The sequence below is a fragment of the Ranitomeya imitator genome, chromosome 2 (genome assembly GCF_032444005.1).
Source record: "Ranitomeya imitator isolate aRanImi1 chromosome 2, aRanImi1.pri, whole genome shotgun sequence".
Classification (NCBI taxonomy): Eukaryota; Metazoa; Chordata; class Amphibia; order Anura; family Dendrobatidae; genus Ranitomeya; species Ranitomeya imitator.
Genome location: NC_091283.1, coordinates 763,768,522 through 763,793,883, shown reverse-complemented (window position 1 = coordinate 763,793,883; position 25,362 = coordinate 763,768,522). Strand labels below are relative to the sequence as shown.

The window sequence follows — 25,362 nt, the reverse complement described above, 5'->3', positions numbered from 1 at the left end:
GTCCACGATCTCAGCCATAAGGCCCTTCTTGCTGCGTTTGACAGTGCATTATTCCGGGCAGCAAAGCGTAAGGATTCCGCTGAAGCATCTGCCATGAAATCAGTCGCCATCTTTAAAACTGAAAAGGATTTAAGGATTTCTTCCCTTGGAGTTCTATTTTTAATATGACTCTCCAGCTCGTCCACCCAAAGACTCATGGACCTTGCTACAGAGGTAGCCGCTATATTCGTCTTCATAATGGCGGCTGACGATTCCCAGGCTTTCTTAAGAAGATCTTCTGACCTCTTATCCATTGGGTCTTTTAACCCTGACGAGTCCTCAAAGGGAATAGCCGTTTTCCTTGTGACTTTGGCCACAGGAATGTCGATCTTTGGAACCGACTCCCAGACTTTAGTCTCTTCTGGGTCAAAGGGAAGACGGTATTTGAAGTCTCTCGGGACTACTAATTTTTTCCCCACATCTTCCCACTCTTCCATTATCATTGCAGTTATGTGATTGTTGACTGGGAAAACTCTATTCCTGCGAGTTCTCAGGCCCCCAAACATCTCGTCTTGAACTGATAAAGGCTCAGACGAGTCTTCTATTTTCATAGTGCTTCTTACTGCTTTTAGCAGTATATCCGTATTTTCGGATGAGAACAAGTATTTCTTCCGTTCTTCCGGAAGCACAGTTAATGTATTGTCCTCTTCGTCCGAGCCCGGATCGGAATAACCTGAGACCTCTCCTTCCTCGGAACTCACATCCATATCCCATCTAGGCCTTTTAGGCCGCGGAGATTGGGGTGGCACCATAGTAGACACTGTAGCTTGGACTTCGTCTCTAATCATAGATTTAATATTATCTAACAGCGAAGCCTGTTCGTCTTTAAGAAGTTTAGCGATGCATTTTTCGCATAATTTCTTCTTATAACCCTCTGGGAGTTTGGTGGTGCACAGTGGGCATCTAATAGTCCTTTTTTTAGTAGTTGACCTCTCGGGAATGTCCTTATCCTGAAATGTAAAGGAGATCCCTGTAGGTACAGAACTAACTTTTTGGAATGCATCCCGTACCACATACTACTCACATGGTCCGTGTGCAGCTCTAAGGATTGGACGTCTGGGCGAGTAGCACCTTCCATGTTACTGGGTCAAGTGTGCTGTCAGATGTCAGTCATTAAGTAGCAATCTTACCCGGCTTCAAGACATCTGATTCGTCCTCCTTCCGAGCTCAGCTGCTGGCCTCCACGGTGATTTCAGGTTCCCAGCTGTACTGCGCATGCGTCATCTGGAACACATGCAGACCAGCCTGGGACCTGGAAACCGGCGCATAATCTCAGCCATTGCGCTCTGATCTCCCCCTGCAGCTCCCAGGCGCCCCGGAAACAACCGGCGCCGCCGACCCCTGGAATCCGGCCACGCCCCCCGGAAGTTGTCACCCCCGGCTGGAGCGCCGGACCGGAAGTTAGGGGAGCGACGCCAGCACCGGCCGCACGTGGAGCCTGAGGGAGCGCCGGACACCGCCGCCGCAGCCGCTGCCTCAGTGCCCCCTTTGATGAGGGGATGAGGCAGCGCATGGGAGCAGACAGCTCGACCTAGTCGCAGAGGGACCTCCAGCGGTATCGTGCGACTTCAGGAGTCGCCAGACTCTCACGGCCAGAGCCCCCTCCAGGAGGATGGACCGCACTCCGGAGCTCCTGCTCCAAGACCTGACCTCGGATCAGGTAAAGAGAAAACCTAATCTTCTGGAGAACTCTCTCCTGCGTCTGTCCCTGATAGGGACAGGAAAAACACTGAGGGGTGGAGGTTGGGAGGGGCTATTTAACCTCTTCTGTGTTCCTGTCCCTATCAAGGATATGAAGAGCAACCTCCTGTGGTGCTGTCATGTGGACGACCTGGAAACAGGATTTTTGGTTGCTTACCGTAAAATCTTTTTCTCTGAGCCTTCATTGGGGGACACAGGAAACCATGGGTGTATGCTGCTGCCACTAGGAGGCTGACACTATGCAAATAAAAAAGTTAGCTCCTCCTCTGCAGTGTACACCCTACCGACAGGAAGTAGGATATTCAGTTAGTGAGAAAGCAGTAGGAGAAGCAACGAGAAAGAATAACAATATAATAATAATCTTTATTTATATAGCGCCAACAAGTTCCGCAGCGCTCCACAGATTAACAGTTTCAAACGCTCAAAGGGTGTTCAAAGAACTCAAACGTTAACAGTATAACAATAAACAAAGCTGTTCAACTTGGGAGGGTGCTGTGTCCCCCAATGAAGGCTCAGAGAAAAAGATTTTACGGTAAGCAACCAAAAATCCTGTTTTCTCTATCGCCTACATTGGGGGACACAGGAAACCATGGGACGTCCCAAAGCAGTCCCTGGGGCGGGAACAGCAGTCAACTCCAATCTAGGTCAGAGGAACTCACCACCGTCGCCTGCAAGGTCTTCCTACCTGAGCCGGCATACGCTTAAGCTAGGCATCGAAGTTTCGCGAACATGTGGAGGACCGATCATCGGTCTGTAGAGGTGCAAGGTAGAGGCCTTATATGTGCACCGCTGGGAGACGCCCACTGCCCGGGTAGAGTGCGCCTTAAACCTGGAAGGAGGAGCACTGCTCTGACCTGGCAAATCTAAACATTGCTGACCGGATTTTGCGGGCATGCGTTGATTAGGAGGCCGGAGGGCCTCTCTACGCCGAGCCCTTATACTGAAAAGGGGGCCTTAGCTGGATAGACCCGGTAGCGTGATGAGAGAACGCTACAAAGTCCGAGTCCGAGCAGGACAAAGGGAAGGGAATCAAGAATGATGAACAGAACCATGGAGAACCTCGGCAAGATAAGGGCAGAGCACTGAACCTGTGATCCACAGAATGTACAAAACTGCTGCCACAGACTCTGGAAGTGGTTGAGAGCCTGAAAGGAAGGTATAAAATTAAAATGGACCCACCCCTCGCAAAAATGCAGGAGTGTCCGATGTCTGAAGAAAGGGAGGACCTGGATAAAGGCTTTCATAAAATAAAGGAAAGCACACGCGGTCCCAGGAGAACCCTGTCCCTCCGAGGACCTCCTTAATAATTGGTTCACGTCGGAGACAAACTGACGGAAAACCTCGGAAGGCAAACTGTGAGGGACTTCCCAGAGGATAAGTCCTGTCACGCCATAAGCAAATGGTCCTTCGGAAGGGCACCATATTGCTGAATGTCCAAGCAGCACCTGCAGTGGCATCCGCGGGAACGGATACCATGCACTTCCTGCAGGATTAAATTAGTCCGCAAGGACAGTGATTTTCTCCGATCGGACTCCATGAAGGGGGCCCTGATGGAGCGGCTTAGCCCATGCGTCTATAAACCTGCTGTCTAGGTGGAGACAAAGGCAGGGCACAATGTAGCGGCGGACACTTCAATGGCCGACTTTGCCGTGGACTATTAGTTCGTCGTTGGTATCCTTGAGGGATGCTCTCTGTGGAAGAGGAGGACTGGAAAAGCTGGAAACCGGAGGGTCCAGAGACGGAGAAGAGGTCCAGCTCGCAGTAAGTTCAGGAGAGAGGGAATATAGGAAAACCCTCTTTGGAACGGCTGGACTAAGGATTTTAAGAGAAAACCCAGAAAAGACCATTAAATTGAAATGACAAGAAAAAACTTGAGAGTAGGGTACTGGGAGCCTGCTAGAAAGCATGACAAGATGGGCATTGATAAGCACAATCGGACATGAGCAGTCAAGGGAGAAGAGTCCATGGAAAACTGGAGTATGTCAATTCCATGGGAAGTTGGCCCTATGAAGGAGTACATAGGCCCCGGAAAAAAACTTGACTGCCAAAAGGAAGATCCGTACCTATGACGACCTGAGTGACCCTATCCGTCACGGACCCTCTGGAATGGGAGAGGATTGTAGTGTGTGGATCTACTTACCTAAGTATAAGACACCACACAAACGAGGATAACAATGAAAGGGATACGAATCCTGCTGAAGGAAGGAATGTATTATCCCAAAAACCCATCATTGGATCCAGGCGTGGAGCAGCCCTGTACACTGGACGATGCTTGCACAGAGTAAGATCCAATCCCTATCCGAGGTGGGAGAACCTGTTCCTGCCACAGTCGGAAATAAAAACCCGGCGCTGCTCGAGGTTGAATCCAGTGTCTGTAAGAAAGAAGAGGTAAGTACTGATGCATAAATAGGAAGCTCTGTATAGAGGTAGTTCAAAGGCCCCTAGAATAGTGCCGTGAACAATCATGAGTCAAGGTATTATATGGACTCTGACTTCGTAAGAGACAGCCAGAACGTACAATACTGTAAATCATATATGATAGGAGTAACGCACTGGATCGTGCAGATAAATCTAGGACAGCACTGTAAACTTACCTACTGGATAGTTAGTGGTAGGCCCGAATAACCAAATGGAGTGGAAAGGCTCCTGGGGAGCAACCCGCAATTAAGGCCCAGTGCGTGGCTGAAGGAAAACTGCAACCAGTCAGTACCTGACACCGGCGAGTCCGACCTACCTGAAAGTGGACTGGCCACTTATGCTGCCACTGAGGACCACCCTGTGGCACTGAGATCCGCCTTGTGGTACGTGCTAGATGTTCTGTTTAGCTGTTAATAGACCACAGACGTTATTGACCGTGAAATACACGGTAAAGTTGCGGCTCTGACTCACCTGAATGCGGTTGTAACTGCTGCGGCAGTCAACCAGAAGTGATAAATACCGGGCACCTCTCTCTGAGTGGTGACTAAAGGGTAGCCTAGGCAGATGCTGCAAAAGAACCTTAGGAGAGTGATAGAGGGCGTTTCTGACATACCTGACTCTGGAGCAAAAGAGCAGGACCAGTGCAGCAATCAATCTCGGGCACGTCTAAACCACTGGAACGATGGCAGGTATTGACTTAATGTGTCTGGAAGATGACATCTAAAGCCTGGATAGCAGACAGTACTGCTGCAATCGACGGGAGGAATAGGGGAGTGCACCTGACTTACCTGAATATAGTACAGAACGCCGGTACCCCTGCGGTGGTCAATCCAAGACATGACTGATCCGCTGAAGATACGACAGTTTCAAATAACGTACTGTACCTGGAAGGTGGTGCGTGTGAAACCTGGGTGTCGGATAGAGTACTGCTGCGATTGGCTCTCGGTATCCTGCAACTATGGCAGATATAGTACTGGTGCGATCGGCTCTCGGTATCTTGCGACTATGGCAGATAGAGTACTGCTGTGATCAGCTCTCGGTATCCTGCGACTAAGGCGGATAGAGTACTGCTGCGATTGGCTCAGTATCCTGCGACTATGGCAGATAGAGTACTGCTGCGTTCGGCACCCGATATCCTGCAACTATGGCAGATAGAGTACTGCTGCGATCGGCTCTCTGTATCCTGTGACTAATCAGCCTGGAGAGAACCCTGGAGAAGGGTATAGGAGAGAGTTGATTCTGTGTTGCGGTCTAGGTCGTGATACCTGACGGCATTAGACAGAATAACAGCTTCGGTAAGCCGCACCACGGAGTCTGTCTTGAAGTATGTCCTGCCGTGCTCATTCTCCTGAAGGTAGGACAGTAGGCTTGTCAACAGGGAGACTAAACTCTACTCTCTGTTGTGCACCTGAGTTCAAACCTTTGCGCCTGCGATATGTGGTCAGATTCTTTATCCACTGAGCCACGGCAGACGTTGCTGGGAAATACAGACTCTTAACCGGCTGGAAGTCAGGTCTGAACACTGCAGTCGTGAAGTGAGTAGGAGCAGCTCCCTACTCTGCTTAGAGCAGTTTAATGGTTGCATCCGGAGGGGGCTGCAGGGAGATGGAGGGCAAGTGCCTGAGAGCAGGAGATATGGAAACATTTGATATGCCAGGGCACTAGCATCGCTGTGTGTAGAGAAATAGCCGAGCACCGCTGAAAATCAAGGCACAGGTCTGCAATAGCAGAAATCAAAACAGCAGTGTGAAAACGTAGAACTCTGAGGCAACTGAAACCTTCTACGAAGTGAACGTCATATGGCAGGTGTTATAATGGTCCATCTCCCTGTGGAGGGTGAGGGGCGGACAGTGGCCCAAATGACGGCAGCGTGGGACATACTGCCATACCCCGCTGGTAACTGCATGGCTCTAGGGCACTTATTACACCGGTGACTGCACGGCTTTGCTACTACGCCAGTAACTGTACGGCTCTAGAGTGCTACTTTGCCAGTGATTGCGCGGCTCCAGAGTACTATTACGCATTACGCCGGTGACTGCACGGGTCTAGAGTACTACTACGTATTGCGCCAGTGACTGCACGGGTCTAGAGTAGTGATACACCATCGACTGCACGGCTTTAGAGTACTAATACGTATCACACCAGTGACTGCATTACGCCCGGTTGACCGGCTTGCATGAAAGGACGACAAGAACACTTTCCTATAGGATTGGGCATGATAAGCATACCTATTAAGGAATGCCAGAAGGTTAGGGGAACAGGAGAGATGCAGAGAGGAGTGCCAAACTGCTAAGCAGCGCTACTCACAGCAGTTGTAGTGTCCTGTAGTCTGCTCCAAGGTTGTAACTGCGACAGGCATCAGGACACAGGTCCAGGGCACCAGTATGAAGATGGAGGCGGGGAACCCGGCCGTTGCAGATGCACGCTGGTGGGAAAGGACAAGCACACCGATCTGAGGGGGGGGGGGGGGCGCGAATAGCCATCAGTTCCGGAGGAGAACGGTTCCCAACAAGATAGCGGCGATCCCAGGCCGAATGGTGCAGCTGGGAGTAGTGGGCGGAGCTAGCCGCTCTGAACAGGAATGGGTACAGACTAAACCGCCTGTAGGGGAGCACCAAGATGGCGCCGGTGGGCGGAGCTTGCCGATGATGTTCGGGCGGGAGAAAAGCCCGCCCGAGGGAAAGGAAGTGGGAGGAGATGCCGCGCCGGAAGTAGGCCCCGGTAGAAGCCGGGGCCTAAATTTGAGGCCGGCGGCCGCCGGGAAGGGTCGCAGCGGCAGGTGCAGTGCGGACCCCGGGAAAAGCGGCGCGGTTGCCTGCAAGGCCACTGCGCCGTGGCCAAAGGGGCACAGTGCGGCCGGAAGAGGAAGCGGTGCGGTGCCTGCAAAGCCGCTGTGCCAGAAGAAAAACGGTGCAGCCGCAGGTGAAAGCGGCGCGGCTGCCAGCGAGGCAGCCGCGCCGTGTCAGAAAAGAATAGTGCGGCTGTAAGAGGAAATCGGCGCGGCTACCTGTAAGGCCGCCGCGCCGGGACAGACAGTGCGGCCACATGGGAAAAAAGGCAGCGGCTGCTGCACGGCGTCAGAGCCCAGTGCAGCGGGGGAAAAGCAGTGCGGCCGCCTGTAAGGCCAAGAACAGCGCGGCCGCCAGGAAGTAGCGCGGCTCACGCAAATGGGGTGACGACCCCCGCCCCATGCAGCCTGGAAAAATATCCCAAGGGACCCCCAAATGACTACCCTGGAACTGAAGAAGGACTCAGAGGTACTTTGGAATACTTACCTAAAACATCCCACGCCGTCCTTACTAACCTCATTCCGGGGAAAATATCAGACGTCCAGGGAGCTGATGGACGTCCTCGTCTCCTCCGACCGACAGGCTCTGGTGGGCGAGTGGGTGGGGGACGGATGCAGGACCGGACTTCTAAGCACGCTTGTGTGCTAGGATCTTGGCCCTGCTGTGGGATCTATGAGGATACGGGGTGGCAGTACACGCCGTACTCATAGTCCATAATGTGGGACCTACAGGTGTGACTGTTCACCCTGTATCCCTCCAGAAAATCTGAAAAGAAACGACGCACATTGAGGTAGATAAGGGTCTAATGAAAGACCCGTGTCCACCTCCTACTGACACGAAGCTAAACTGAATATCCTACTTCCTGTCGGTAGGGTGTACACTGCAGAGGAGGAGCTAACTTTTTTATTTGCATAGTGTCAGCCTCCTAGTGGCAGCAGCATACACCCATGGTTTCCTGTGTCCCCCAATGAGGCGATAGAGAAATATGTGATTCTTCAGAATTTGTATTAGTCTATGTCTGATGAGACCAGAGTGGTCTCAAAAGCTTACAATTTGCTACCAGCTTTTCAATTAGCCATTAAAAGGTATCAACCACTGAGGACTCTCAATTCTAGTCATTTGGTCACAAATGGTGTCCCATATTACATTCCTTATGATTAGTGGTGTCCACTGAGAAGAACCCTTTTCTTTGGAGGACCAGCAGCCCAAAAAACATCTGACCTGACAGTTAACAATTGTTTACAGTAGAACAAATTTCCCTTTCAATATTAATGCCTGCTAGAATTTGGATTCCACTTAAAAGAATGATGGCCACAAATAAAGATGGTAAAAAAAACCCTGGTCCCTTCAGTACTATTACATAATATCAGACACACTTTAGCCATTTTCAGACTAGACAATGCTTTGTTCCAATGTCTTCAGCTGCTGATAACGTAGTTTGAGCCACCTCTTTCCTAGATCTCCCCAATGACTTACTTTCTGTCATCTTTTCGAATGGATACAGACTCTCCTCTATCACTTCTCCCAGAAAATCTTGATGGGGGCTCGATTCTGCGAATTTGCTGGGGCTGGGATACAAGGCGAACTGGGGTCTGCAATAAGGCAGCTGAAACAAATACATGAAATTGGTTGTAGGCACAGAAAAGTATTTTTAAAATTATCAATTCGTTAATATGTTTTCTTGCAGATCATTTCGGCGAAAGTGATCCATTACAGATATTCCCCATAATAACATGTAAAAACCTTCAGAAATGTTTACTAAAACTCATTCACATATCTAATCAAAAAGAGTTAAGAGATAAAGATGAGAAAACAGCCCTTACAACGTAAGAGGTCCTATAACTTCACAGTCAGTAAACCAAAAACACAGTGCTGCAACCGCTCATAATCCATGGCCACGAGAGTGATTGCAGGATGAAAATTAAGTCATTTCTTAGGCTACGTTCACATTTGCGTTGTTGGGCGCAGCGTCGGCGACGCAACCAACAACGCACGTGCACAACGCTGCGTTTTGCGACGCATGCGTTGTCATAAGAAAGCACAGAGCAGGAATTTCTGTGCAGGAAAAACGCTGCAAGTAGCGTCCTCTGCGCCCTGTCTGTGGGTCTATATGACGCATGCGTCGTAAAACACAGTACAAGGCATACCGGCGCATGTCCATGCGCCCCCCATGTTAAAGATAGGGGCGCATGACGCATGCGTCGACGACGCTGCGCCCAAAGGCGCAAATGTGAACGTAGCCTTATATCTGCACAGGGATCCATGACAAAAGACAGCTTTTACACCATTTGCTAAATTTTATCTGGCCAAGCACGTTAGAATAAAGGTAGATAAACTTGATGATACTAGTGGGATCAGCCAATAATCCAATAGTGTTTGGTTTAAGTTCCTTATCCTCATTTACCCTCTTATAAAAATCTGTATGTAGTTCTTTCAAAGAAAAGTCCAGTGATACCCCTACATGGCCAGTGTGTTCCTCTTACTAGGAAATCAGCGTTTGAATTGATATGTAAATGAGGCTGTAGCATTATCTATTGATCTGAAGCCTCTGTCACTCCAGTTCTATTCCTCAGCCAGTTGAGCCTCCTACTCTTGCACGATTGGCAACTGGGTTACAGAGTGAACCACCTTTCTTTGTTAAACATCTAAAAAGTTGCAGTTGTGAAAAACTGTTGCAACTAAGGCCTCTTTCACACTTCCGTATTTTTTCTCCCGTCGAAATCCGTCGATTTGAAAAAACAGGATGCTTCAAATTTTTCTGCAGGATCCTGTTTTTTTCCCATAGACTTGTATTAGCGACAGATTGTGACAGATGGCAATCCATTTCATCCTTCGTGCACTGGATCTGTCAGAAAATAGCGGTCAGTCGTGCAGAGAAAACGTTCAGAGGAACATTTTTTCTGCACGTCGGAAAATCGCACAGCGGAAAAAGTCTCTCTCTCTCTAGAATCTTATACCTGAAAATGCAGTTAGGAACTCCTTCCACGCATCCGTCATAACACTGGATGCGTCGCACTCGTTTTCCACTACTTTCACAACATCCGTTGATACGTCGCTTCACTGCATTACCACGCAGCCGAACCGACGGAAGTGTGAAAGAGGCCTAAGAGGGGTAAATGCCCATTACAGCAGGATGTTAGAAGTTACAGCTGTCACCAACTGGTGATGGGCACACAGTCCTATGCGCACATTATCGTCATGAAGTAATAGCACTGGGATTGCAGGAACCAAAAACACTTTTTGCGATAGACTATTCCATCATCGGATGTGAAGAGGTTAAACAAACATTCTGCTGGCATGTATATATAAGGACTAGTTAAGTGACAATCCTGGAATCCAATGGCTAGCCATTACACACGATAAACTGAGGTTTATCAAGGGTCTACAAGACCACAATAAAAGGTCCATGGCTAGTCCACGGAGTGCAACATGGATGGTTATAATTCAGTCCACGAACATAGCAATGTAATACCAACCTAATACATACTGAAAAGTCACTGAGCTTGGCAGGAAGGGTGCGTTACACAGAGGATGGTGTAAAGAGGGCGCAAAATGTTGTAGCCCTGTAAAGGTTACAAGTACCTTTAGGAGGCTGCGGTTGTAACAGAGGAGACGGTTGTGCTTGGAGCAATGGATTTATCGATGCAGCAGATATTTGTGCCTGCAATAGGGTCTGTGCTTGCGGCGGGGGCTGAGTCTGCACCCCAAAAGCAGGCTGCTGTGGGACAGGTGGCATCACTGCTGGAGGGTTCTTTATTAACGGCTGTGCTGCAGCTGGGTTCTGCAATGTAGGCAAAGATTAATTCATTGAAAAATTAAAGAAACACAAGGGTTAATGGATCATTAAAAAGCAGAATATTCACCTGGTTAGGGAGAGTCTGAATCCTCTGTGCGTTCCATTTAAATGGCATGTTAGGATTGTAAGTGGCTTCTACCAAAACACGATCTCCGACCTGTGGGGACTTACCCTTAACAGCGCTGAAGAGACAAAAGAAAATGAAGATGTGCTATATAGGTGCAACAGAATCCGTACTCACAGACCACTGACACCTGGTCACCAGCAATTCATAGAACATCATGCCATTGCTATGACTTGCAGGCAACTCACTCTTCCATACAGATACTAATGGCAATTACTGGGATTTTACTACAACATCAATGGTGATGACCATTATACATCATAGACACAAGCAGGTTCTCCAACATAAAAAACAATTGTACTGACATACTGCAGCGTGCGTTACGTTATCTGGACTCTTCTTCCAGCATGACTTAATACATACGTTAGCTGGAAAAACACATCTTCATCCACAAAGCCAAATGTTTCATGAAGCTTGGTTACAACCCCAGTGAAAACACGTTGTTTTTGGGGCTGTGTCTGCTGTTGGCTGGACCTTGGAGTTGGGTAGGAGACAGTTATCTGAGCGGCTTGCTGAGGGGTAGTTAGGGCAAGACTTGTAGGCAGGGCAACAGCAGGCTGGAGTGAAAAAAAAAAAAAAGAGTGACGATCAGTGCGAAAATAGCCAGAGAACAGTCCATATAATTGGCTTTGGACTCTATTGCACTCACCTGAGTTATCAATGTCTGTTGTGGCTGCGGCAACTGTGAAGTTGGAAGGCAAAAAGTTAGCAAATCGGCAAATGTACAAAGTGCAGAATTTCAAGACAGACACTTATTGCTTGCAGAGGGCAAGAGGAAAAAAAAAACAAAACTGGAATTGCAAACAGAGATGCCGTTCTTGGATCAGTCAGGTCTGCGAAATGTGGATGTCACTGGGTCTGTGTGCTCGTTCACATTGTGGATGGGTGCACGAGATGTCCGACGTTAGAAACAACAATATCTTCTCTGCAAAAGTGTGATGGTCCATGTAGGAATAAGCTCACATGCACATTGACCTACACTGGTCAGCATGCTATCTCTATCTATGTACTAGCACACTACCCGAAAATACATTTCAGGAAGCGCTGGATCACAGAAATTTTGAGCACAAGAATTTATTTTTTTTTTTATTTGTATGTCTAAGGGTATGTTTCCACGATCCGGAAGTAGCAGCACGTTTAATGGAGCGTATGATGGTTGCATCCAAAGCGCTGCAGTCTATTGAGAGCAGGTAAATCCGCATTCAATACATTTTATTAATGTAATTTCTGTTGCGGTGACTACGAAATTGACATGTTGCGGTCTTGAAAGTTTTGCCACATGTCAGTTTCCGCGGGTGGTCTGCAAGCGCACACAACGCATAGTGGACATGGGTTTTCTAGAAATCCCATCCACCATGCTTTAACAGCTGGCCGCTGCGGGTTTGGTGCAGCATAAATACGCAGCGTCAAATCCGTAGCAGTTCCTGATAGAGCTATAAGGGTACAGGCGCACAATCGTTGGCAGTGTTTTACCTACATCCCAGTCACAAATGTAGCTGGTGGCAAAACAAGTGTTTGAAATGAAAGAAAGGAAAAATGGTCACAAACCTGCTGCTGCACGCTGTAAATCTGCTGGGGCTGGGAATATTGCTGTAAGAAAAAAAAAAAAGAAATATTTTTAAGTAATATTCACAGAAATCCAAGTCTTTAGAATGAGTGTCCACAGAATTTTTTTTTTAGCTTTTTATGTCAAATAGTTACAGTGAACCAGTGATCAGCTGTGTAATGGGATATTTGGCTGCAGTTATGGTCTTCCTGCAGCCCATCGCTTCCAGTAAAGTGGGGGTGTGCTGTGAACTCGAAGTGTGGGGAGTGATTTTCTCTGTGGAGTGGGTGATGACTGTTCACCGTTCTGGCGGCCCCTCACTACTATGGAAACTTGATTATGGGGACAGCCATCTTTGTCTGACATGTTAGCAGAATTCAGAGAGATGCATTTAAGCAACCACATTGAACATAAATAGACTAGAGACTTCTAGACAAGCTTTATGATCTCTGCAGAGGGGGGTAGAGGTGAGCTGTGATCGCTTATTGCAAATGGTTACTCTTGTGACATTTATATAGAAGTGATACGTATTGTAGTAGCAGAATAAACCAACCCCCCCAAAAAAAAACAACAACAAACAAAAAAAAATAAAACAACAACTGATCAATACCTCGAATATACTTTAAGTATTTTTTTTTATTATTTTCTTACTGTGCCAAACTAGAAAAAACATAACTAATATAACTGCATCCATAAAAACCACAGTTGTGCAATGGTCACATTACGTAACGCACATGGAGAGCACCATAAAAAAAAAAAAAAAATTGTGCCATACATTCACCTCTGAGGTCAGTGACTGCGGTGACTAAATTCACTTGGTTGGCACATAACCAGCACAGAACAAGCCAACAATACAATACAAAAAGGATTTGCGTGAAGATAGACTACACTTTTACCTGCTGAAGAGCAGCTGCAGCAGCCGCAGCTGCCGCTTGCTGCTGTAGCGCGGCACTCTGAGTAAGCTGGTAGTTCGCTGGAGAAGGGGTGCTAAGGCCGGCAGCAGCGAGGGCCGACTGCTGAGTGTAGATTGTGGGGGACGTCCCGAGTAATGATGGCTGCTGGACCCCTAAGGGAGCTGATAAAATATCATGTTAGTGCATTGCATAAAATGTGTCCAAACTCATAAAACATCACCAGCTATCGTCAGGGAGGTAAAATGGCAGGTGTGGCTTTACTACCACTCGTAGTACAAGTCAGGACAGCAATAACACAGGCACGTAGTCACACGTCTTTTACACAGGGAACACCGAATGTAGTCAATGTAGAGATCCTCTAAATGATTCCATCCCCCGAGCATTGAGCAAATAGAGGATCCAGAGGGCCCGGGGACTCCTGTACAGAGGACATGTTTTCAGGAAACGTGTATGTTCTCCTTTATTAACAGAACTTATTGACCATGACCATATTCATGAGTGGAGATGGTGAAAGCCTTCACAGCCCGAGGACACGTTACTGCTGGCAGAGTCACAATCCCAAGACCCGCTCCAATTTAGCACACATGGCTGCCTTCATTAGCGAGCCCTGGCAGCCATCTGCTCCCTTGTCAGGCCTTTGTCAGGAGCTTTCCTGCTGACTCCTATCGTTTGTTTGGCCGACTAAACGGTCATTTGGTAATTGGGGCTTCAGCAGTGTCAGACGTCTCCTGTAGTCATCTAGAGAGTCGATCCTGGATATTGATGAACAGCATTCAGTGGCTTCATACAAGACAGCAAATCACAGCCAAACGCTACTATACATTAACCCATTCACTAGCAGGAAATCCTCACACAAAACTATACAAAATAAAGCATTTCCCCACATACTTTCTGAAAGTAGACTCCTGGCACATTATAAAGATGCTAGCCAGCACCTGTCATTAATAGGCATCTTCATGCAATTTTGCAAACTTATATATGAAAATAAATGTACATTTGTAGCTGAAAGTATGACCCAAGCAAAATATGAGAGGCACAATAAATTTTAAAAATAAAAGAACAAGATGTGCAGAGTTCATACATGTCATCACATTCCCCAGAACTGAAGTGGACACCATGATCCGCCCGCTGGTAAACATCCAAGTCACAGTCAACAAATGCTCCGATAAGGGGTAGAGGATGATTACATAATGTAACTTCTCATATTCTTAAAGGACATTTAGGCCATGTTCACACAGTGCGTTTTTTACTGCGGAACTGCAGCGGTATTGCCGCTGCGGTTCCGCAGCAGTTTTCCATGCAGGGTACATAACAATGTAACCCTATGGAAAACAGTCACTGCTGTGCACATGGTCCGTAATTTCGTTTAAAAAGCCGCGCAGAATAGCTGCGGCAAAAAAGAAGGAGCATGTCACTTCTTTTTCCTGAACCGCAGCGGTTCTGCACCCATAGACCTCCATTGTGAGGTCAAAATCGCAGTAAAACCCGCAGATCAAAAATATATCTGCGGGTTTTACTGCGATTTGATGTGCAGAACCGCTGCAGCAGGAAGTGCGGGGGAGCGGGCGGAAGTGCGTGGGCGGAGTGTGGCTGCCCCCCCGTGCTCCGATCCCGCCCCCCCGTGCTCCGATGCCCCCCCCCCCGTGCTCCGATGCCCCCCCCCCAGTGCTCCGATGCCCCCCCCGTGCCCTAATCTCCCCCCCTTATACTTACCCGGCGTCCCGGTGTCCGTCCGGCCGTCTTCTCCCTGGGCGCCGCCATCTTGCAAAATGGCGGGCGCATGCGCAGTGCGCCCGCCGAATCTGCCGGCCGGCAGATTCGCTTCAAAGTGCATTTTGATCACTGAGATATAACCTATCTCAGTGATCAAAATAAAAAAATAGTAAATGACACCCCCCCCACTTTGTCACCCCCATTGGTAGGGACAATAAAAAAATTAAGAATTTTTTTTTTTTTTTCACTAAGGTTAGAATAGGGGTAGGGGTAGGGTTAGGGTTAGGGGTAGGGGTAGGGTTAGGGTTAGGGGTAGGGTTAGGGTATTTTCAGCCATTTTAGCCCTAAAAAGCTTCCTAGGAAACACACAGTCTCTGCATAGAAAACTGCATAAAAAAAGGATCAAAAAACGCATCAAAAAACGCATCAAAAAACGCATCAAAAAAGGACAAAAAAAGGACCAAAAAAAGGACCTGCGTTTTCTGCCAAGAGCTGCAGTTTTTTAAAAAAACTGTCCTGAAAAAAAAAGGATGGAAATCCTGAACGTGTGAACATACCCTTACACTGCAAGATACAAGATAATTGTGAACAAATGTTGTTCAAAACAGGGCTGTGGAATCGGTGCCTATTTTGGTGGCGTCTGAGTTGTGGAGTCGGTATAAAATGGACTGGCTCCTAAAATATATACCGTAATACATTGGGTGCAGTAGGACAATGCGAAATGTGCTGTAAATTTTTCATAATTTGGGAAAGTTTTGAACGGTCCTATAAATGTCTGTTCTGTTCCTGATCGAAGGATCTAAGTTTTTAGTTGAGATGAATCTGTGCTGCATTTTATGCACATGCTCAGTAGTGACCAGTGCTGTGGAATCAGAGTTAGGGAAATTGAGGAGTCAGAGGTTTGGCTTACCGACTTCCACAGCCCTGGTTAAAAATGCTAGTTTCAGGATTATCTTGTCATGTAAACAGGCTGCCAATCTCCCAATGAACAAGCAAAACGCTTGTTCATTGGGTGAAATGATCTTTTGTGCAACTTAAATTCTCATGCAGACGTCTGTGCTGTCTGATCACGAACCGCAATGCAGGGACAAACAGTGGGTCTCCCGAATGGACAGGACATGTATTACTACAAAGCTGTCACACTCGGATTGGGAGACCTATGGGCAGTCCCTGCATTGCGGTCAGTCATCGGACTGAGAACCAAGGATATCTGCTTGAGCACTAAGGCTACTTTCACACTAGCGTTAACTGCAATCCGTCACAATGCGTCGTTTTGCAGAAAAAACGCATCCTGCAAAAGTGTTTGCAGGATGCGTTTTTTCTCCATTGACTAACATTACGCGACGCATTGCGACGGATTGCCACACGTTGCGACGGTTGTGCCGTTTTTCGGCCGACCGTCGGCCGCAAAAAACGTTCCATGTAACATTTTTTGCAGCCGACGGACCGTCTTTTCCGACTGCGCATGCGCGGCCGGAACTCCTCCCCCACCTCCCCGCACCTCACAATGGGGCAGCGGATGCGCTGAAAAGCAGCATCCGCTGCACCCGTTGTGCGGCGGAGGCAACGCTAGCGTCGGTAACCTCGGCCCGACGCACTGCGACGGGCCGGGCCCGACGCTAGTGTGAAAGAAGCCTAAGAGATCATCGTTCTTGGTGGTGCATCGTCCGGTGTGAACTGAACCCGCACGGCTGATAATTTGCCTGTGTGGCCTGAGGGATCTATTACCGCTCGCTCAGTGTGCATCATTTACTTCTACAGTATGTGCCTGTGTAAACACACATTTATACAACAGTCCATCAGTAAAATATTACCCTGATTAGTGACTGTATCGTGACTGTATCGTGCCTCCGGTCGGTTGACGTAAATGGACCCTAATCATCTAGCAGAAAAGACTCTTAACTGTAATCGGAGAGCACATATCCTCACTTATTGGGGAGATAAAACGTTCTTGGGGTCAAAGTCTGAAGTCTGCAGTAGAGAATAATTATTACAGTAGCAGGCTTTGATCTTGACGCTTCCCCCTCCATAATCATGCCAATTCCCAACGTCAAACAAGTGCTAGACCCAAATTATTCCACCTACAATATTGAGCCTTATATCATTTAGGTTAAGTTCCCATGAGTTTTTGACACTGTGCAAAAAAAGCAGTGTCATACAGTTCCAGCGAAGAGGATGAGATTGCTATAGATCTCATGTCCACTGTGCTTTATTATTATTACTGGGTTTTTTTATACAGCATAAACTGACCTGAAGTGCGCATTTGAAGTCTGCAACACGTCAATTTCTCTTGTGGGTACGCTGAGTTTTATGTGCTTATATGCTCCTTAGTATTGCATTAGATTCGGAAAATCAGCAGGTAAGAAGAAGCATATCTGTGTTTTTAGTGCCTTTCCGCAGCATCAAAAAGTCAAAAAATGCAAGTAAAAAATGCGCTAAAAAACCTCTATTAAAAAACGAAAGTACCTAATAAGTGCAGAAATACTGCAAAAAAAAAACAAAAACTGCAACATTAAACAAACAAACAAACAAACAAACAAACAAAAACTCACTAAATACTCATTGCAGAAACTTAGCCTTAAAAGCCAAGGATACCAAGACCTAAGTTCTGGCCCTTATGACGCTAGTTGGGGAAAATATTGATAGGCAAGAAGTACTACATACATCCCACATACATTCTTGGAAAGGCTTAGGCTATGTGCACACGTTGCAGATTCCATTGCGGACATTTTCACGCGGATTCTGCGTTTTATCTGCGGATTCACTGCGGATTTTATGCAGATTCCACCTGCGTTTTTACACCTGCGGATTCCAATTATGGAACAGGTGTAAAACGCTGCGGAATCCGCACAAAGAATTGACATGCGGAAAATAAAATGCAACGTTTCCACGCGTAATTTTCCGCAGCATGTGCACTGCGAATTTGGTTTTCCATACATTTACATGGTACTGTACAACGCATGAAAAACTGCCAATCCACAACGTGTGCATATACCCTTAGGATATGTGCACACGTAGAACGATCCTCTGTGGATTTTTCGGCAGCGGATTTGATAAATCCATAGGGCAAAAACTGCGTGTTTTTCCTGCGGATTTACCGCGGTTTTTGTGCGGATTCCACTGCGGTTTTACACCTGCGGTTTTCTATTATGAAGCAGGTGTAAAACTGCTGCGGATTCCGCACAAAGAATTGACATGCTGCGGAATATAAACCGTTGCATTTGCGCGCGTTTTTTTCCGCAGCATGTGCACTGCGGATTGCGTTTCCCATAGGTTTACATTGTACTGTAAACGCATGAGAAACTGCTGCGGACCTGCAGCTGCGGAAAAGCTGCGGATCCGCAGTAAAATCTGCAGCGTGTGCACATAGCCTTAAAGATAAAGACATCCTTTCTCGTACATAGGTATACAATTGATTGGCCGTCCTATGATCTAGCCGATACTTACATCAATATACTAGTGACATATACGGCACTTCTGGTTAAGAGATGAAGTGCACAAATGGGGTTTCAACCCATAATCATAGAAAAATGAGGAACTTGGCACTCAAAAGCTTGCAGTGAATTAAACAAACTTTATTGGCAAGCCTTATAGCTAGTCTTTCGGTCCTGAAATTGGACCCTCACTCTACAGCGACGCACAAGTTAATAAGTATATAGCACATGGAAATTCATTCTTATGAATGTTTAATTTCAGGATTGAAAGGTTAACAACTATAAGGATTGCCAAAAAATATTGTTTCATTCTCTGTAACCTTTCAGGACCAAGTTCCTCAAAGTATGATTGACGGAGGTGGATTCTTATTTTTACATTTCTGCAAAAGTGCCAGTGATCAGCTAATCATGTCATACACATGTGCATTTTTTTTTCACTAAAGACAAAGCAAAAATCCAAACTGTCAGATCAAACGGATAAACAAATTTGATAAACTGTAGTCTGACGATATACATACGCTCCACCTTCTAGACAGGGATACAGCATAAATTCTGTCAATTTATCTGGTTAAAAGGAGGACCAAGCATCCGTAGCAGGTGTCCTGGTACGTTCGAAAGATGCCGGGGGTATAGGTTTTCCTGTTTGTAGCAGACACCATCTTGCATCCACTCATGCAAAGATTTTAGATCTGCATTGTCGTGATTCTAAACTGTGGGTTCGTACAGCTAGGATTCTTGTCCTATGCGAGTTCCCACCTTACCCTGGGAAATGACAGGGGTGTCAATCCCTAAGAGGCCAGAAGCAATTATACTATACATGTTCCCTCTACAAATTTTTTTTTTTTTTTAAATAGTTCTTAAAACATCTACAAGCAGCTAAGGTAGTAACTCCCCATCATTGGAAATCAGCAGATCCCCCCTTCTTTGGAATAATGGTTTGTGGAGCTAGCTAGAGTCCACCGGATGGAAATTCTAACTGCCCAAAAACAAGATGAAATTAACAAAACTGCCACAAAATGGTTTTGTTGGGAGTTCATCTTATTCACTTTAATGTACCAAAACATGCTGAGATAGCTTCCAACAGGTCCTTCTACAATATTTGATGTTGCATATATATCCCACAGGGATACGGTAACCATTATGGGGTGGCAAGGAAAGCAGCAACATCCAAATACCATTAAAGGGTAAAACAGGTCCTGAAGAGCTAGCTCAATGGCAAGAATAAAATCTGCGCCATCAATACATATGCCCTGCCAGTTATCAGATACCATGCTGGCATAGTGTGCTGGCCAAAAGAAGAGATGGAAGCTGCAGATGTGAAGACATGAAAGCTCCTCACAATGCATGGAGGTCTCCCTCCTATGTATACACACAGATTGTATACCAACAGAAAGGAGAGTGGTCGAAGTCTGGTAAGCATCCAAGCCAAGGATGAAACAAGGAGTATCCAGGAATACATTAGAAAAAAGGAAGGAAGAACCAGAACATGAAGTGCCATGGCAAGACAAGCCGCTGCATGGGATGTACCATCGACAGATAATGGAGATGGCTGACATGGAGAAATCTTACCAATGGCTGGAGAACGCTGGACTCCGAGACAGCACAGAGGCCCTAATCATAGCGGCACAAAAGCAAGCACTAAGTACTAGATACATAGAAGCAGGAATCTACCACACAAGACAAGACCCAAGGTGCGGACTATGCAAAGAAACCTCAGAAACCATCCAACACATAGTGGCAGGATGCAAAATGCAAGCAGGAACAGCTTATACCGAACGTCACAACCAAGTAGTGGGAACTGCATACAGGAACATCTGCACAGCATATGGGCTAAGTCCCCCTAAGTCCAGGTGGGAGACCCCAGAAAAAGTGTTGGGGAATGAAAGGGCTAAAATCCTGGCGGACTTCAAGATCCAGACGGATAAGCAGGTGTTGGCTAACCAACCAGACATTGTGATACTAGACAAGGATCAGAAGACAGCAATGATAATAGATGTGGCAGTGCCAAGTGACAGCAACATCAGAAAGAAGGAATACGAGAAGCTGGAGAAATACCAGGGCATCCGAGAACTGTAGAAGATGTGGAAGGTGAAGGCAACAGTGCTTCCATTGGTGATAGGGGTCACTGCTCCAAGTGCTCCTAAGTTGGAAGAATGGCTACAACAGATCCCAGGAGCAACATTGAGCTCTCTGTCCAGAAAAGCGCAATGCTGGCAACAACCAAGATCCTGCACGGAACCCTCAAACACTCAGGCCTCTGGTAGAGGGCCTGAGAATGAGAAAGGACAACAAAAGACCACCCCCATTGGGGGTGAGAAGGAAGTTTATACATATACAAACACACACACACGTTTCTTACAATTTTCCAGAGTTTCATCATCTCCTTGACAGTGGATTAATCTCACACAAGGGTTAATAAACCGTCTGTCACTTAAGTGTATCCTTGTAAATATCCCACCTTCCATTCTCTCCTCCTCTGTCTCCTAATTTAAACAAATCACAAGTTGATTTCTATTTGCATAATATATTGTGGTTTATTATCCATTGTATTGTCGATATTTGTCATATTTGGAGGGGTGTTTATATTCTTTAATATGTACTGCATAAACCTTGTGTTGTACTTACCGATTCTTTTTGTATTCAACATAATCAATACAAACTTTGAATTAAAAAAAAATAAACAAAAAAAACAACCCACTCTAGTCAGCTATTGCCTTAAAAAAAATAAAAGTGTTATTCATAGCCAATATTTATCTTAGGTGTATGACCAGACTGGGGAAAAAGCTTTAACTATCTCAGTGTTCTCAAATATGATCAATTGAAGTTGTAGACCGAAAGCCTCAGGCAGCAATACTACAAAATTCTCATAACGACACAACCTAAGACTTTTCTGACAGGTGCAGTATTGTAATGGAGACTCCATGTGGGTAAAAATAAAACAACCTATGAAGTCACCATATTTTTTTTACCAATGTTTATGGCAAATCAAATGTAGATATAGCTGTATTTGGCGAGTTAAATCCTGACGTCGTCTCCAAGACACCTGAAAATCAGGAGATCTAAGATTCTCAGAAGTGCAATGTCCGGCCTCCTCAGCCTGTAATGTAGGCGAGGTGCGGGAGATAAACCCTACTGCGGTATATGGCCATCATGGCTTCAAATAATCAGGCCTCATACATCACACATGTATGCAAGTTGCTCCCAAGCTTTTGTTCGTTCACACGACATTCGAGGTTTTTTTTTTATTTTATTGAGAAAAATATTGTATGTAACTAATAAATGATGACGATGTATGCAAAGCCTTACTTGTATCTTAGAAGGCAGCTGGCGTCGAGTGGTGCCAAGAAGAGTAAAAGCTTTTGCCTGGTCATTTTTTCGTAGGTTTTGGAATACAATTGGCATCTTGTCTTTTGACACAGATCACATTCACCTTACAGTCTGTGCATCAGTTTGAGAGCCTATCACCAGGTCAAAAGCAGCCTGCTCTTATTTTGCTCCCGCTACTTACGCGAGTATTCGGCTTTTTTCTTTTTTTAAATCCATCATATGGTTCCAGAAATATGAGCCTTTGTATTTTACAGCTAGTTTTTATGGCGGCGCTCGCGGGCTTCTCTGGGGGCGTGTCTTTATAATGTTCGGCGTTATTACACTATGAACCACGCCCCTTTAGTAAGGACAAGAAAAAGTCACAATAAATTGAAAGGCCCATAAGTCTGGAACCGTATGGCCGATATTAAAAAAGAAATTAAACAGAAGACTCGGGAGCAGTGGGAATAAAATGGCAAAAACTGGCCACTTTTGACCTGTTGACACATCATCTTCAAAATTGCTTGAGCATGTGTCAAATCAAGATCTAAGGCCCCACTGTGCCAAAGCTTCTGGATACCAGGGATTGCACAATGTACAGACATAGGGAGGGAACCGACAATCACTGGAAACAGTTAAACAAATCCATCTATTTCATGCTAACATAATGTTCCTGTGTCAAGTACAGCTCTCTGACACCAGATTACAGAATATTATTGTCACCAAACCTGTTCCCCCTTACCAGTCAACACCCATAAATCTGGTCAGCGAGGCACATCTGTGGCCATGAGATAAGTGCTGACTGATGAGGAATCCAGCAGGGAATATTCTTTAACACATTAATGCTTGTGCCGCTATGATCTCCAGGTCCTCTCTGTATATCAAGCACTGACAACTGTCACAAGGGCATTTTTACGCTTACTTAACCCACAACACCGTGCTGTGCGGGTCTATATGATCAGTTATGTTTCTTCATTTTTTGACTCTTTAGGCTACTTTCACACATCAGGTTTTCGCCGTCAGGCACAACCTGGTGAATTTTGAAAAAAAAAAAGGGATCAGTTTTTTTCCCCGCCGGATCCATTTTTTTTTCTCGTAGAGTGGTATTAGCGCCAGATTGTGACGGATGGCCACACGTTTCATCCATTTTTTGCCGGATCCGTCAAAAATTATTTTTCCGGCAGATGGGGAAAACGTACAGAGGAAGGTTTTTTTCTGTCCAGCGAAAAAAAAACGCACAGCGATGGTTCCGCCGATAAACAGATGAAACGTGAGGTGAAATGAGTGAATCCGGATACTGATTCCGGTATTTTTACACGGAGCATGCCCCGTAGCTGCATTTTCTATTTCGGAGTCTTTGTCTCTCTCTCTCCTCCCTGGGACAGGAAGTCAAAAAAAAAAAAAAAAACTCCCCAAAAAAACCAAACTGATGCGTCGGATCCGTTTTTCCACAATTTGCGCCGGATCCATTTTTTAAAAAAAAATGTGCCGGATTGTGCTTGATGGCAAAAAATTGATGTGTGAAAGTAGCCTTACATGTCAGCAGCCATACGTTTTTTTCCCAATTAGGTGGCTGTAAGAGGCCTTGTTTTAGACAAGAGAAGCTGTATGTTTGGTGCAGCCTGCTGTACAAAAATTCATGTGCGATTTGTATATTTACATACCGCTTTTCTAGCATATATTTCTAGAGCTTTTCCCCAAGAACACTCGTTTCTCCGATAACCATTTTAAACCACTGATTAGCAGATCAACCAAGCATGCTTATAATCAATCATTCTTGGCAGCACATTGAAGTGTCTAACCAGGAGATGTGTTTTCAATAATGTTTTAATGAGCTCAGAATGATTATATTACAGAGTGTTCTGGTCTCATAGAAGTGTGGTCTGCGTGACTTAGGCTAGTTTTACACTAGCGTTTTGCTGATCTGCGGACTTCCTCCATGAAGCCCCGCCCTCGGCCGCACCTCCGCCTACTTCTGCATGCAGCCTGCGTACCTATCTTTAACATTAGGTACGCAGGTTGTGCGGCTGTATGCGGATGCATCCGCATGCGTCGTTTTGACGATGCGGAGAAAAAAAAATTGCTACAAGCTGCGTCCTACGCTGGTCGCCGCATCATCAAAACAACGCATGCGGAAGCATCTGCATACAGCCGCACGACCTGCGTACCTAATGTTAAAGATAGGTACGCAGGCTGCATGCAGAAGTAGGCGGAGCTAGCGGCGGAGCTTCACGGAGGAAATCCACAGCCCTCCGCAGATCAGCAAAACGTGAATGTGAAACCGGCCTAAACGGGCCATCAAATGACCACCAATTGGATTGCATGTAGCCAATTGTCAGTTGTTTTAAGGCCGCTGTTAGTCAGTGTATACATACCCTAAGTCTACAGAAAGACTTGGGGTCCTTTCTAAATCTTCAGGGGTAACTGCAAAAAGACTTCAAATTCTTGATCCTTTTACCCAAAGTCCCCTGTGATCATGACACAGTAATTCTTGGGGTGATCAGTGGATGAAAGGCCCCCATATACACTAGATAAAAGTTAGTCGAATTTGCAAATCTGCATAGAACCATCTGAAATTTATGTGGGCCTACTTAACTTCCCCCCAGCAGATGATGTTGAGAAAAGAAGGATCACACCCGCTGGAATGTCAACAGTCCATCTTTTTGTTTTCAGGGGAGGTAAGCTGTGGCTGGAGGTGTCTGAGATCCCTTGATATGAGGCTCATGATAATCAGGGCAGTGGAGTCAGAGTCATGGAAATTGAGGAGTCGGAGTTGGAGGTTTGGCTTACCTACTCCACAGCCCTGATGATAATGCAATGAAAAAGTGACTGTCGGATCACATGGAAGATGTTGCGAGAGTCCGGTGTGGCACAGACGAGGCCCAGAATGTAGCGACAATGCAGTGACTACATAGATTGACACATAACAAAGGGACTAAAAGTTAGAAATGCTCAGAGGTGCCTCTTTATTCCCATTTTAGGAAAACAAGTTCATTAGCCTACCCGCAGTATACATGTGCCCCATGCAGTACGTAGATTTTCTGTATGCTGAGCTTTTTATAGCAGTGTTACACGCTCACAGTGTTCCTTTAGATTAGCACTGGAGGTATTCACTTGCCAGTGACATAATAACACTGATATGTTTAGCTTATAATTAAGGGATATAACTTTAAGTACTGAAGCTGCCTACTTTAATTACATTTTTCATTATGGCAGATAATAACTGTGTCAAATGTGCGGAAAAGAGAAATCTCCCCTCCAAAAATGTACCGTAACTCAACGAGGCAAACAGAGGCTTTGGAGACTGGCCTTGTCTACATTCTTCTGTACTACACAGTCTGAGTAGCATTTTTCGTTTTCTCCAACTAATCAGTATTTTACCATTTAGAATCACATACAATGTTTTTATATTGACAAAGAAGTGCAGCCAGCAATCTTAACCCCCTAGTGAGCAGGCCTGAATGGACCTTATTGATTTTTCCAATCCTCTTTCAGCAGCTGTAATTTTTTTCTTTTTACTGACATGGCTGCATGAGACATTGTTTTATGTGGGATAAATTGTAATATAGTTAGCGCGGTTTT

General features: G+C 46.0%; 1 protein-coding gene across 4 annotated transcripts in view; it reads right to left on the bottom strand.

Moving 5' to 3' along the window:
* CCAR1 (cell division cycle and apoptosis regulator 1) overlaps window positions 1-25,362 on the bottom strand; it is a 92,781-nt gene that overhangs the window by 49,050 nt on the left and 18,369 nt on the right. For all 4 annotated transcript variants that reach the window (XR_011318508.1, XM_069753401.1, XM_069753402.1 and 1 more), the window contains exons 3-9: window positions 13,310-13,488; window positions 12,416-12,457; window positions 11,517-11,549; window positions 11,231-11,424; window positions 10,811-10,925; window positions 10,530-10,728; window positions 8,424-8,553 (exon numbers count right to left, since the gene is read on the bottom strand). Coding sequence is in view for 3 of the 4 variants with exons in the window: in XM_069753401.1 (XP_069609502.1) it covers window positions 8,424-8,553; window positions 10,530-10,728; window positions 10,811-10,925; window positions 11,231-11,424; window positions 11,517-11,549; window positions 12,416-12,457; window positions 13,310-13,488 (892 nt within the window). In the remaining variant the exon portion in view is untranslated. The remainder of the gene's footprint in view (window positions 1-8,423; window positions 8,554-10,529; window positions 10,729-10,810; window positions 10,926-11,230; window positions 11,425-11,516; window positions 11,550-12,415; window positions 12,458-13,309; window positions 13,489-25,362) is intronic.